The sequence below is a fragment of the Danio rerio genome, chromosome 20 (genome assembly GCF_049306965.1).
Source record: "Danio rerio strain Tuebingen ecotype United States chromosome 20, GRCz12tu, whole genome shotgun sequence".
NCBI lineage: Eukaryota > Metazoa > Chordata > Actinopteri > Cypriniformes > Danionidae > Danio > Danio rerio.
Genome location: NC_133195.1, coordinates 24,773,178 through 24,788,333, shown reverse-complemented (window position 1 = coordinate 24,788,333; position 15,156 = coordinate 24,773,178). Strand labels below are relative to the sequence as shown.

The 15,156-nt window shown below is 45.2% G+C and overlaps 2 protein-coding genes across 3 annotated transcripts in view; both read right to left on the bottom strand.

Annotated features, from left to right (window-relative positions):
- Nucleotides 1-15,156, bottom strand: part of kdr (kinase insert domain receptor (a type III receptor tyrosine kinase)) — a 56,644-nt gene that overhangs the window by 38,700 nt on the left and 2,788 nt on the right. For both annotated transcript variants that reach the window (XR_012395502.1, NM_001024653.2), the window contains 5 exon segments: nt 6,485-6,581; nt 6,088-6,302; nt 3,874-3,995; nt 3,188-3,356; nt 1,612-1,748 (listed from right to left, as the gene is read on the bottom strand). Coding sequence is in view for 1 of the 2 variants with exons in the window: in NM_001024653.2 (NP_001019824.2) it covers nt 1,612-1,748; nt 3,188-3,356; nt 3,874-3,995; nt 6,088-6,302; nt 6,485-6,581 (740 nt within the window). In the remaining variant the exon portion in view is untranslated.
- LOC141379561 (uncharacterized) lies at nt 7,323-12,469 on the bottom strand. The gene is made up of 2 exons (XM_073934084.1): nt 10,619-12,469; nt 7,323-9,996 (listed from the first exon to the last, which is right to left on the bottom strand). The coding sequence occupies exons 1-2, from the start codon at nt 10,855-10,857 to the stop codon at nt 8,976-8,978; spliced, it is 1,260 nt and encodes a 419-aa protein (XP_073790185.1). The 5' UTR covers nt 10,858-12,469; the 3' UTR covers nt 7,323-8,975.

Genomic DNA, 15,156 nt, shown 5'->3' with positions numbered 1-15,156 from the left:
CATCCGCTGCGTAAAAATGTGCTGGATAAGTTGGCGGTTCATTCCGCTGTGGCGACCCCATGATTTTCTTTTTGATCGACTACATACCAAACCACCCTTTACCTAATGACTTGTCTAAATAACCAAATTTTTCTACTTAACCTAATTAATCTAAGCTGAATACTAGTATTTTGCAAAAAAAAAAGTAATATATCGGGCTCTATTTTAACAATTTAGGCGGAAAGTCTACAGCGCATGGTGCAAAAGCATTAAGGGTGTGTCCAAATCCACTTTAGATTTTTTTAAGGACAGAAAAATGTGCTCTGCGCCCATGTGCATAGTCTAACAGGGATGTACTTATTGTCTTAATGAATTAGGGGTGGGTTTTTAACATAATGTGAATTAAACCAATCAGAGTTTCAGCTCTGAGAGTTAAGAGTTAGTTGCGTTGCGCCATGGTGCTTTTGCTATTGACATGGCAGACTCTGAAAGTGAAAAAACTACAGACATTGGTAGCAAGAAAACAGTTAAACAGACCATCTGCAGTGCAAGGATAAAGAACAAGCCTCCTCCATTCAGCCTCTTTACTTTCTCTTTGCTTTAATTTTACCCTTCTTTTTACTTCTTACGTTCGTGGATAAGGAAACGGTGTTGCACGCACTCCACTGAAGACATCTAGTAGCCTACTAATTTTATTTTGTAGGATTTGATTCAAAACTATTACTAAATTCATTTCTATTTTCCAGCAAATAAATAATTGAACAATAATAACAAAGTGTGGTCAAAAAACTTTCTTTTTTGAGTTATATACAAACACATGCGCCATATGGTGATGTAGACGTCTCCAAAACCCGACAGGTGGACAAATCTAAACTTGTTTTATATTAAAAAATATATATAAATATGCATAAAATAAAATAATACTGCTAATAATAATAACATTATACAAAAGCAATTTGTCATGAATAAACTGAAAAAAAGACCCCTGACATGAAAAACGCTTGGAGGCAGTGGTTTTCATATTTATGTAGAAAATAATAATTTTCTAACATTTAAGTTAAGCTTTAAGTCGGTCAATGGTGCAGTATATTTCAGTTCCTCAAAATAGACCAGCATACCCATAAGCCAACAAAGTGGCGCAAATGGATTTGCGTGGTGCAAAACTTGTAAATTATGGTGGTGCTGGTCTGAAAATAGCAACCAATCGCGCCAAACACATCTTGCGCCTTATTGCAACAGGTGTATTATAGGGCCCATTATGTGTATTGTCATCATGTCAAAGACAGAATAAAATAGTTATTAGAAATCAGTTATTAAAACAATTTGAAAATTTTGACCCCATTAAACGGCACTAGTGAAATTGTATTTGAAACTGTATCTTAGACATAAGCAGTCAGACACCTGCAATCAGAAAAAAGAAGCAGACTGCTTTTGTTTAGACTATTTCTGGCTGTTTTTCATCGCCGTACATTGCAAACTTACAGCACATACTGAAGGGGAACAGGAAAAAGACCACAGAAAAAAAATCTCCAAGGGCTGGTCTTTTTATGTTGAGGTAATCACAATTGTGACAAATGTCACCAATCAGAGGTAAAAATGACTGAACTCTGGGCATTTCTCTCCATTACTGACCTTCTCATGAGGGAAGGTCCACTGGAAGTCGATTCCAACATTGAGCTCTGTGTGCGCGGTGCAGTTGAGTATGAGTCTCTCTCCGACCGTCAGCCTCTCATGCTGTGGACTCAGGGTGAGGTCATAGATCTTGTATCCTGCGGAAGAGGGAAGGGGTGTGAGAGACGTGCCGGGAGGAGCATTGTTCTCTTGAGACCCAGGCAGCTGATCTCACACCACACTGTTCTCAGTATCAACAAAACATTCTGAAACAAGCAAGTCTCCTCAAAAACAAAAGCTTTATCACTTTTTGACATGCTTTTGACATGATATTGAGTAAGCATAATCAATGCATACTGTATGTCAGATGCTTACACCACCATCAAAAAGTTTATAAGTAAGACTTTGGGATCAGTAGGAATGTTTCTTCAAAAAGTCTCTTCAAAAATAAAATGAGTAGTATTGTGAAATATTATTTCAATTTAAAACAACTGTTTTTTATTTTGATATATTTTATAAGGTAGTTTATTATTGTGGTTTAAAGTAAAAAAAAAAAATTGCTTCATATAGTATTCATGATCCACATGATCTTTGAGAAATAAACGTTTGTGCTGCTTTTGTAGATTCATAAAATAACACATTTTATAAAAATAGCATTCAAAAAATCTTTAAAAAAGTTTATACCAATGTGACAGTAAAAACATTTAGAATTTGACAACTTAATATATTACAAAACTATATTATTTAGTTTTTTACTCCCATCCATCCCTGAATCCAGAAATAGACAGTACAGTGGTTCTCACAAAATGCGAAGCAGAAAAATATTGTTTTAATCCTGACAGTTTGAAAGTCAATCATTAATGACTAATTAACATTGACTACATTTACATGGACATCATTAATCAAATTATTTGCCTTAATCTGAATAAGACAATAACATGATTAAGGTTTTTACATGAGTTGCTTTTTGAATGTTCCTTTCATGATCCCGTTTTACATGTTATAGTACATACTTCGATTAACATCATTGCGTCACCAGCGTATTCACAATTTACATTTAACAGCAGTTTGGCACTTTCACTTTCATTCAGGAACATTTTATACATCCCCCGCTCGACAAACCAGATATTGGATGCGACTGTGAACTGCTGAAAGAGTGTTGATTAAATGGAATTTGATACAGCATGCTGTAAGGAGGAAGTAAAACTCTGCATTTCCTAATGCAGGTTACTGTGATCCTTCACTGACTCGGGAGGTGCAGAGAAAAGTTTCAAACAGCCATGTGTGTATTGACTATCCTGTCACAAAATGCAGCGTAAATCCTACACAACAGTAATAGTTTGATTAAGGTGTTTACACGTCTGTACTGCACTTCGAGAGTAAATATAATATGAGTATTAAGCATAATATTTCACAATGTTACTGTTTTATTGTGTTTTTTGTTCAAATAAATACAGTCCTGGTGAGCAGAAAAGACGTGTTCCAAACATTAAAAAATATTTCAATGACGGTAGTGTACATGTTCTTATTTCCGACTATGGAACTTTTTCATGCACTGTTTACCTACACAAATAAATTAACTGTCTTGTTTTCTTACCTACAACAGCCACAATGTAAGGTGAGGACTGAAAGGTCTCGTTTCGAATAGTGGTTTGGCAGTAGACGACTCCAGCATAGCTGACCACACGACTGGGCAAGATGAAGCCCCTCCTGCTATCCCAGATCACCTCTTTCCCATCAGTGGACAGTTCTTTTACTGGATACTTCTGTCAAAGACAACCACCAGAAACATACTTTTCACATCATATCATCAACACCAATAGATAGGAATCTTGATGAGTTAACAGCTAAATATTTCATATTGTTACATGTTACATTTGTTATAGATTGCTCATGTTGCCATGTGACAGTGTTTTACAACATAGCTGTTCAAAAGTATTAAGATTCAGAGTTATATACCTAACACTTAACTTAAAATGAATTACTTGAAACAAAATAAATGTTGACTAAAAAAAAAATTCTGTATAGATATATTTAGCAAAAAATAAAAAAATAATTACAATAACATTTTCTGCATTTCAAATAAAAGTTATTGCATAAATAATTGCATTAGCTCCTTAAGGACACTAAAATAAATCAAATCTCTCTCTCTCTCTCATAAAAAATATATTTCAACATTACAAAAAAATCTTAAATTAATTTAGAGTAGGGCTAAATCTGCAAGTAATCCCTTATTTCAAACGTGGAGTAAGAGAATATGTGTGAGCATATATGAAAACTCACTGTGTAAAGTGTAACATTCAGGTCCTCCACAGACACCAGACAGGGAATGACCACCTGTTCCCCCTCTCGAATGAATACCACATCATAATCTTGAGCAATTCGGACAAATGGTGTACGGTAATCTAAAAAAACATAAAAACAACAGATATGATATTTTTATCATAGGTCTGGGATATTTATTATCAACAATGATTGCTTTTTTTACCAATCTTGCAAGCTGCCAATTATTATTTCAAAAAATAAATAAATAATTTCCTTGAGAATCCAAAAATGTGTGATGAAGCCTCAAGCCTGTTAAAATGACTTTATAATTTCTTAAAATTATATATATTTTTTGTTATAATAATGCAACACAGTGGCTCAGTGTTAAACACTGTCACCTCACAGCAAGATGGTTGCTGGTTCGAGTCCCGGCTGGGCCAGTTGGCATGACTGTGGGGTGTTTGAATGTTCTTCCCATGTTGGCATGGGTTTCCTTTAGGTGCTCCAGTTTCCCCACAGTCCAAAGGCATGCGCTATAGGTGACTTGGGTAAACAAAATTGGCCAAAGTGTATGAGTGTGTGTATGAATGAAAGTGTATGGGTGTTTCCCAGTACTGGGTTGCTGCAGGAAGGGCATCCACTGTGTAAAAAATATGCTGGAATAGTTGGCGATTCAATTCACTATGGCGACCATTGATAAATAAGGGACTAAGCCAGTTAAAAATGAATGAAGGAATGTTATGTTCAATCCACTTAAATTTGTAAAAACTACTACTAAGCTAACATAACTGCCAATGTTAAATGGAGTAATCAAGTGACTCCAAATCAATTTACATTTTTGACATGTTTTTGATGTCCTTTTAACATCAAGGAGCATGCTGGGATGTTAACAATAAATCGGTCATGTTTTTTATGCACTAGTTCTAAAACGGTATTTATAAAACTTTACACTTATACTTCACTGAAATGTTCCTGCAGTAATACAATAGTTAATTTTCGTAGGAAATTAAATACTGGGTGGAGACCTAAACAGTGTTAGAGAAAGTTACTTTATAATGTAGGCATTGCAGTATTGAACTACTCCCCCAAAAAGTAACTAGTTGCCTTTCTTAAGTACTTTTTACAGTAAGTATTGCGTTACGTGACTTTTGAGTTACTTTCGCATGACTTTTTCTGACCTGGCTATGGCTTGATCTCTTTTAGAACTTTTTTCTGCAATTAACAACGCACTATATAACCTACACCTTCATTTACCTTTAAAAAACACAACAAAAAATCAAATTTTAGGATAATGTTTAAAGCAATGTGTTTGCTTCTTTTGTGCTATTCGTCTCAAATAAAATCACCGTCCATTAAGACAATCCCCTTTTCCTCATCTTCGATGTGCGTTCAAAATAATAAACATTCTCTCATTGTGTGATTCATTGTGACTAATTTAATTTTAATTCAGCAATTTATTTTTTTTAAACAGTTAATTAATTAAACTAAAAAGTCACTCGCATTACATTACTTTTTTTGAAAGTAATGTTACTTTACTCGCTACTTAAAAAAGTTATATTTTTATGTAACTCAACTTATAATTTGTTACCTCTTACACTGCTCCTAAAGGAAAAGTTAATCTAAAAATAAACATTACCTCGTAATTTACTCACACTAAAGTGGTTCTAAACTTTTAAGAATTTCATTCATTATACAAGACAAGATATTCTGAAAAAAGGTTGAAAAAAGCAGCCACTGATAACCATAGTACTATAGGAACTAAACCTAATATGCTTTTTTCCCTTTAGGTGCAACAAACGAAAGAAATTCAAATAGGTTTTATTAAAAAAAAAAACCCAGGGTGAATGATTTTTGCAAAAACTATTCTTTTTAGCTTGTATAAGAGACATGACACTTCTTATGGACAACAAATGTACCAGTCCGGATCTGCAGGCACAGAAAGCAATGCAGGTTTACACAACCACATTTAAAACTCGAAACAAGCTATTTCCTATATTTTGTCTGTCTGGACAAGGGAGGAGTTTACAGCTGGCTGAAATGGGAGGTAAAATGTAGTGGTGAAGAGGTTATGAAGGATGAAGAGGTCAAAGGGTTATCCAGAAGGATAACAAAGGAAGTATGTGATGGACACATTTTTTGCAACATTCCAACTCTCTTTCCCACTTTACTTAAGAGAGAAAGTAGGAGTATTTTAAAAATTGTCTTAAAACTTTTCCGACATGACAATGATACCTTGTATGAAGACATATACAGCTACAGATGTTTTCCCATCCTCTTTTGGCAGGCTCTTATAGAAGCAGCGGTATTCGCCTGTCTCATTGGCTACAGCTTTGGAAAGTGTCAGAGTGCTGCAGAATAGTCCATCGCCACTACAGTCGGATATAGTGAGCCGGGTTTCAGAGCTGGTCCGGTTGTGAGGTGTGGACCACTCCAGAATTTGACGACCCCTGAGAAACAGATTTAAAAAAAGACTATTAATAGAGAAAATTGATAACAAAATTACATTGTTTACTATATGTTATTATTGTAAACCAAACAAAGCAATAAACAAAATCAGTATCCCTTATTCAGAATATGAGACAAAGTAACTTTGTTATAATAAGGATTAAACAACTGATGGAAAGTTTACCTGCATGTGATTTGAAGTGTATCTGAAGCATTGATTTTGATAGTCTTCTCAGTGATGTTCAAGGTTGGAGGATCAGGTACAAACCTGAGCTCTATCGCTGCAAGAATAAAACATATCGAAGATTAAGGAAAAGCTGCTAAAATTCACACAATTTCTCACATAAAATATTTAAAACAATTACTGAGTGTTCTAACTGAGGACTTTATCAGATACAATATTTATAAAGTCTAGCCCGGTTCACACCAGTTATTTTAAATTCAAAAGAGCATCACATTCATAACGATACCAGAGGAACGATATTGGTGTATTGACTTTCAAAACACATTCCATCTGAAGAATTCAACATTTACTGTTTATCTTGCCTAAAATAGCACTGCAAGAACATTTATGATGACATAAGCAAAACGGCAGTATGTGCTGTATTTGCAAGAACAGAAACGTTCGAGGTTACTAAAGTAACCCTTCGTTCCCCGAGGAGGGGAACGGAAGCACTATAAGTGGATTTGATTGTTAAAATCCACGTATGGGAGATTCGGTTCAGAAGCTACTCGTCTGAAAGAGTATTGAACGGGCCAATTAAGAATGAATTGGCAGCGCAAGCCTGCGCAGGTGAGCGGCATAAGCAATCAACTGAGTATATAAGCTCACCTGGCGCCAGCAGACGCTATCCTTTTTAAGCTGAAGAGACTTTTAACAGCTAAGGGACAGTCATTATGGCGACGGAGTATAGTGCTTCCGTTCCCCTCCTCGGGGAACGAAGGGTTACTTTAGTAACCTCGAACGTTCCCCTTCGGGGGGAACTTCAGCACTATAAGTGGATTTGATTGTTAAAATCCACGTATGGGAGCCCATTGAAAGCGCCATAATGACTGCACCTTACCAACACCCACCATGAGAGAGCGGTCAGGCAAGCGTGACGCACCCAGATCACGAGAGGCGTGGTCCTCCAACGTGCCCATGGCCCTAACTTATCCTACTTCAAAAGAAGTTTTACGGAATAGGTATCTTTTTTGGGAGTCGCTAGCGTCTAGATAATTCTAGGAATACACGACAGTACGTTGGGAAGCGTGCCATCCCAGTAGGGAGGACGCTGCGGAGACCATCCGCACCCAATAGGGGGAAACAAATGGAATTACATATGGACTAACCCTGAAAAGGGGGAGTGTGCATAAGAAGGTGGTTAGCAGATAGGGAAAGCACGGGTCCGCCCAGGGGGGGAACTTAACCGTGGCGGAAAAGCATATGGGGATCACCAGCGGGGATCGGCCATAGCAGGCACCTATACCCAAAACGCTGGCTGACCAGCGGGCAGACCTACTACGTAATGGGCCGGCAAGTGACTCCTCCGCTGAGTCAGTGCTGGGGGCCTCGAAGGAATCTGCAGGGCTCACCGAATGGGGAACTTTACTGACAGACAGGAGGGTGCACATCTCTCCGTGTTAGGGAAAAAAGGCACCGCAAGCGTGTACAACACCTACCGAGTTGTTTCCTCAATCACCAAAGGTACCTAACACCCTTGAGGAAACCGGCTCCACTCGCAGATTATAAAATCTTGCAAATGTGTTGGGTGTCGCCCAGCCCGCAGCTCTACAAATGTCTGCTAAAGAGGCGCCACGCGCACACGCCCAAGAGGATGCAACGCTCCGAGTGGAGTGCGCATGCACTCCTGGGGGGCGCGGCTGGCCTCTGCTCAAATAAGCACATGAAATGGCCTCCACAATCCAGTGGGATAAACGTTGTTTAGACACGGCACTTCCCTGCTGCCGTCCGCCATAACAGACAAAGAGCTGCTCAGAAGATCTAAAGTTCTGAGTACGGTCCACATAAATGCGCAGAGCGCGAACTGGACAAAGTAAGGACAGGGCTGGGTCTGCCTCCTCCGGGGGCAGCGCTTGCAGGGTTACTACCTGATCTCTAAAAGGAGTGGTAGGAACTTTGGGCACATAACCCGGGCGGGGTCTCAGAATAACGTGAGAAAATCCCGGCCCGAATTCCAGGCACGAGTCACTGACCGAAAATGCCTCCAGGTCCCCGACCCTCTTAATGGAGGCCAACGCGACCAGCAGAGCTGTCTTCAGGGACAGAAATCTTAAAGATACTGTATCGAGTGGCTCGAAGGGATCAAATCGCAGGCTCGTGAGAACGAGGGCGAGATCCCAAGAGGGCGTGAGAGGGGGGCGAGTTGGATTAATTCGCCTAGCGCCTCTGAGGAACCGGATGATGAGGTTATGCTTTCCCACGGTGCCGCCAGCCACCGCGTCATGGTGAGCGGAGATGGCAGCAACGTAAACCTTGAGAGTGGAGGGCGACAGCCTGCTGTCCAGCTTCTCTTGAAGGAAAGAGAGCACAACACTGATCTGGCAAGATCGGGGGTCTTCTCTGCGAGAGACACACCACTCAGTGAATAGACTCCACTTCAGGGCGTAGGCGCGCCTCGTGGAGGGGGCTCTAGCCTGAGTGATGGTATCAACCACCGCGGGCGGCAGGTTACCTAAGTCTTCCTCGCGTCTATGGACCACACGTGGAGGTTCCAGAGATCGGGACGAGGGTGCCAGACGGTGCCTTGTCCCTGAGAAAGTAGGTCCTCTCTCAAAGGGATCTGCCAAGGGAGGGCCGTCGCGAGGAGGGAGAGCTCTGATATCCAGGTTCGGTTGGGCCAGAGGGGCGCAACTAACAAAACCTGCTCCTCGTCCTCCCTGACCTTGCACATTAACTGCGCGATCAGGCTCACTGGGGGAAACGCATACTTGCGTATGCCCCGAGGCCAGCTGTGGGCCAGTGCATCCGTGCCGAGAGAGCCCTCGGTCAGGGAATAAAACAACTGGCCATGAGCGTTCTCGGGGGAAGCAAACAGATCAATCTGGGCCTCCCCGAATCGCGCCCATATCAGCTGGACAGACTCGGGGTGGAGTCTCCATTCTCCAGAGTGAATCTGCTGCCGTGAGAGCACATCGGCTGCACGGTTGAGCATACCTGGGATGTGAATGGCGCGCAGCGACTTCAGCCGCGCGTGACTCCAGAGGAGCAGACGGCGGGCGAGCTGAGACATGCGGCGAGAGCGCATACCCCCCATGCGGTTGATATACGCCGCCGCCGCCGTACTGTCCGTCCTGACCAGCACGTGTTGCTGCCCCAGCACCGGAGAAAAACGGCGGAGAGCAAGGAACACTGCCAACAGCTCTAGGCGATTGATGTGCCAATGCAGCTGGGCACCTACCCACAGGCCCGCAGCTGCATGCCCGCGACACACGGCTCCCCAGCCTGTGCTGGAAGCATCTGTCGAAACAACAACATGACTGGACGCCTGTCCCAGAGGCACACCGGCCTGCAGGAACGAGGGGTCGTTCCAGGGGCTGAGGGTGCGGCGACACAGCGCAGTAACAGAGACTCGGTGTGTGCCCGCATGCCATGCGCGTCTCGGAACTCGATCTTGAAGCCAGTGCTGAAGTGGTCTCATATGGAGCAATCCGAGCGGCGTGACGGCCGCAGCGGAAGCCATATGCCCCAGGAGCCTCTGAAATATTTCAGTGGGACCACTAACTTGCTGTCGAGCTCCCTCAGACAGTTCAGCAGCAGGCGAGCGCGCTCTCCGGAGAGGCGCGCTACCATGGTGACCGAGTCCAGCTCCATCCCGAGAAAAGAGATCCTCTGCACCGGGGCGAGTTTGCTCTTTTCCCAGTTGACCTGCAACCCCAATAGGCGGAGATGCCGGAGCACCTCGTCTCTGTGCGCAGTCAATTGCTCCCGAGAGTGGGCTAAAATCAGCCAGTCGTCGAGATAATTGAGTACGCGGATGCCCGCAAGCCGCAGAGGCGCTAGGGCACCCTCCGCGAGTTTGGTGAAGACCCGCGGAGACAGAGAGAGCCCGAAGGGGAGGACCTTGTACTGCCATGCTCGACCTTCGAACGCAAACCGCAGAAACTGACGGTGGCGTGGAAGAATGGAGACATGAAATACGCGTCCTTCAGGTCTATGGCTGCAAACCAATCCTGAGGACGAACGCATCGGAGGATGCGCCTCTGCGTAAGCATTCTGAACGACAGCTTGTGAAGGCAGCGATTCAAAACGCGCAGATCTAGGATTGGCCGTGACCCACCGCTCTTTTTGGGTACGATGAAGTACGGGCTGTAAAACCCGCTCTCCATCTCGGCTGGAGGTACCGGCTCGATTGCACCTTTCGCCAGGAGGGCAGCAATCTCCTCTCGCAAGACAAGGGCGGACAGGGGATAGACCCTGGTGAAATACACGCCCGTAAACCTGGGAGGCCGTTTGGAGAACTGTAGTTCGTAGCCGAGTCTGATCGTGCGTATGAGCCACCGCGAGGGGCTGGCCCGCGCTAACCAGGCAGGCAGAGCCCTCGCTAATGACGTCATCGCAGCAATCGTTGACGTACCCGCGGAGGGGCAGCGAGGAGCGGGTGTGCTGATCCGGGGAGCGCGAGGGTCCCACAGAAGAGCTGGAGGAGAGCGATTCGCTCTGGCTCCGCACCCTGACTCCGGAGGGGGGGCTTGGGGGCTGGGAGAAGGGAGACCGTCCCCCCAGCGCCCGTGAGCCGCTGGCGGAGCATGCAGACCCTGCGAGCTGAGAGGCGGCGCGTCCCAGGCTGGCAGGGCCTGCAGTGCCCGTGAGCCACTGGCGGAGTGCACCGAACCTACGAGCTAGAGAGCTGAGCTCAAACTGGCAGGTTTCGGGCTGTCACCTCTGGAGAAGTGGAAAAGTGCCCTTTCATTTCATGGCAGTAAAAAGTGCCGTTGGAAATGGCACCCCGCCCTCCAGCGGGGAAAGAGCAAGTTCCCTCCTCTCCAGATGACCTGTCCCAGGGACGCTTCGCGGTCCGTTGCCAGACTTAGCGGCGTCCCGGGCAGGGGGAGTGGCCTGCTTCCGAGGTGCTCGACGCGCTCGCTTCGCCAGAGGCGAGTGCGGGGGCGGTGCAGCTCTCGTAGGCGGGCGCCTTCGGCGAGGAGCAGGTATGGATGGCACGGCGGGCGGAGCGGGCTTACGGGGCCGCCGATTAGACATCACCCATCGGACTGCTCTCTCACTGCCTCGAATTCCTGGGTGAATTCGCAGACTGTGTCGCCGACTAGCTTGGGATATGGGCGAGTCAAGAAAGCGGACTTTGTCAACTTCGCGCATATCACCAAGTTTTGTTAGAGGTGGGGCTTCTGGACCACTAGTGTGGACATCGTCCTCCCCAGAGCACACGCAGCGGACTTAGTAGTCCGAAGAGCTTAGTCGGCTGCGGTGCGAAGCTCATAAGCCTGGGTTGGACCCACCCTCGTGCAGCTCAGCCAGCGCCTGCGCTTGGTAGCGCTGGACGGTGGCTATCGCATGCAAGGCGGATGCAGCCTGGTCCGTAGCTTTGTAAGCTCTAGCTCCGAGGGAGCCGAAAACTCACAGGCTTTGGATGGGAGACAAAGCAGACCCCGCCAAGAAGAGGCGCTGTGCGGATTAACCACCATAGCACACTCAACCTGAGGAATCGCCACATACCCCCTGGCTGCTCCACCACCAAGAGTGGTGAGGGTGGAGGGACACGCAGCACGAGCAGAAAAAGGTGCTCTTTAAGACCGCGCGAGCCTACTGTGCGTCGCCGGGAAGAAGGGAACGCCCCTCTAGTCGGTCCGGCCGCGGAGCTGGGGGATAAACCATCTCCAACCCACGGCCGAAGCAGCCCGGGAAAGCACGGCTAACACGTCCGTTTCAGTATCCGTTTTGACAGCGCTCACCTGCCCGAAGGGGGCGAGCGGGTCCGGATCATCGTCGGACAATGAAAGCCCACCCTCCGATGCCGCGGAGGACATCTGATCTCCGGTGACAGCGAGCGTGAGAGCTACCATCTGATTAGACGGATCACTCCCAGCGCCCGAAGCTTGGATGGAGCGCTTGGAGGAGCGAGAGGTCCGCGAGCCCTTAGGCGGCGGATTATCTCTCGCTGGAACCCTCAGATCTGCCCGAGCGCCCGCTGCAGAACAGGAGGCGACTGGGGCGGCTTGCTCTCTCACGAGAGTTTGCCGCGATCTCAACTGCGCGACGGTCATGGCATCGTAGTGACGACATGAACCGCCCCCGAGCACCACATTAACATGCTGGACCCCCAAACATGTAATGCAGTGATCGTGCCCATCATCCGGAGCCAGGAAACCCCCGCAACCAGAAACGCACAGTCGGAGCGCCGTCCTGAAAAGGACGTGCTGCACGACTGTGTTGCTCTTTTAGGATGCTTTGCAACAATACGCACCGCTCTGGAGGACCGGACCCAAAGGGACGCCAGGCAAGGGAGAAACCCAGCTCGACCATCTGCCGCTGCGTGGACTCGCTCTGGACCGGGAGACACTCGTTCGCTCGAAGTGGCTGTAGACAGCAGGAGGAACCCTCATGAAGCTCGATCAGAAAAGTCTCTGAAGCGAAAAGGATAGCGTCTGCTGGCGCCAGGTGAGCTTATATACTCAGTTGATTGCTTATGCCGCTCACCTGCGCAGGCTTGCGCTGCCAATTCATTCTTAATTGGCCCGTTCAATACTCTTTCAGACGAGTAGCTTCTGAACCGAATCTCCCATACGTGGATTTTAACAATCAAATCCACTTATAGTGCTGAAGTTCCCCCCGAAGGGGAACTCCATTTTCTATTCATTTTCAGAAGTGAAGTTTATTCAATCATTAATTCATATTCTTTTCGGCTTAGTCCTTTTATTGATCTGGGGTCGCCACAGCAGAATGAACCGCCAATTTATCCAGCACATGTTTTACGCAGCGGATTCCCTTCCAGGTGCTACCCATCACTGGGAAACACCCATACAGCTTGCCCAATTCACCTGTACCACATGTCTTTGGACTTGTGGGGGAAACCGGAGCACCCAGATGAAACCCAAACAAACCAAGTGGTACTCACTGCAGAGCCACTTGGGCAGAGCTGAGCTCCACCAAGGGGGAGTTTGAGTTCCAGCTCCTCCTTCCTTGCACTTCTTCTATAACTGATGTCACTAGGGGGTTTGGGTTAGGGGTGGGGTGGGTGTACGCATTAAAACAGCTTATAGGAGGTGTTGGAGCTCAAGCTCCCCCTCGCTGGAGCTCAATTGGCTATGCAGTAAGCAGTGTTTCACGCGAACGCGAGGAGAACATGCAAACTCCACACAGAAATGTCAACTGACCCAGCCGAGGCTCGAACCAGCGACCTTTTTGCTATGAGGCGACAGCACTACCTACTGCGCCACCTGTAAGTGAAGTTTATTTATAGACTAATTTCAAGAGGATCACGTGCTTATGATTGACCACGGCCGGTCCCGCATTAGCTAATGCATGATTCACCAATCTGACGATTCCAAACTCACTAAAAATAAACAAAGTGTCTTACTGTACCTTAGTCATCTTCGTCTTAAAGAATCCCCCTACTACCTTTACTCTTCCCCTTTTCCTTGACAGGGTGGCACACTGGCCCAGTGGTTAGCACTGTTGCCTCACAGCAAGAATGTCTCTGGTTCAGGCCTTTGCCTGGCCAGTTGACATTTCTGTGCGGAGTTTATATGTTCTCCCTGTGCTTGCGTGGGTTTCTCCTGGGTTCTCCGGTATCCTCACACTGTTCAAAGACATGTGACAAATTGACTAAACCAAATCGACACCATAGATGAGCTCTTAATCAGCTGTACATCTTTATAGCAGTCCTTAATCCGCCATTTGCCTAAACAAGCAGGGGAGTGTCGGCGCCGCCAATAGAGACATGCTCACGGGGACCAGAGTTTGATTCCTGGCTCGAGGTCCTTTGCTGGTCCTTCCCCTCTCTCTGCTCCCAATGCTTTCCTGTCTGAAATCTCTACTGTCCTATCATAATAAAGGTAACCCCCCCCCTAAAAAAATATAAAAATAAAAAAAACAACCAGGGAAGTTCTTGAGACCTACCTGAGCTCAAACTCCCCTCTCACCCTGTATATGGGAGGGAGCCTCAGGCTCGAGGATCTTATGAGCTCAGGGCTCTATCCTGGGACAGCATGCCAAACATGCTTTATAATCAATCGTCAGCTAAGTGTGAACTCTTGAAACCATGTTATGTTTTTCATCAAAGTGTACAATAGCACAATAAAATGATTTTTGGAAGTTATTAAAATAAGCATATTAGCTGTTTTCAGAAATCATGTTTTTACAATAATATTGATATTTTGCAGATTAAGATACTGTATGTACACATACTGTAGATACCAATTTTGAACACTTTACAGACACATCACAATGTTGGCTATCTCGGTCAGCATGTAATTATTCACAGAAAAAAAGTAAGCCTCCATAGATGGCACAACATGTATCTATTTGTAAAAAATAAACACTTTGAGAATTTAATGGATCAATAACTTTTTAAAAAATCTAAATTTTCTTGATATTTTAAGAGAGTCATTATACTATAAAATCATCCTGTAAGTTTCAGAACTCCAAATGTTTTTTTTAGTTTAAAAACAGCTTATTTTGCAGCCGGTCTGCTAAAACAACAGCTTGTGCAAACTCAGGTCTACAGAAACCAGATTATAAAGAAGCTCCAAAGACAACAAAGTAAAAAAAAAGTATTTGCACATTCACTTGGAACATTCATTCATTTGCACTTTTCATTTGGAAAAGGTGAATGAAACAAAGATCCACACAGTGTCGAACATTTCACTTCATTTTGAAGTACATTTTTGACCAAC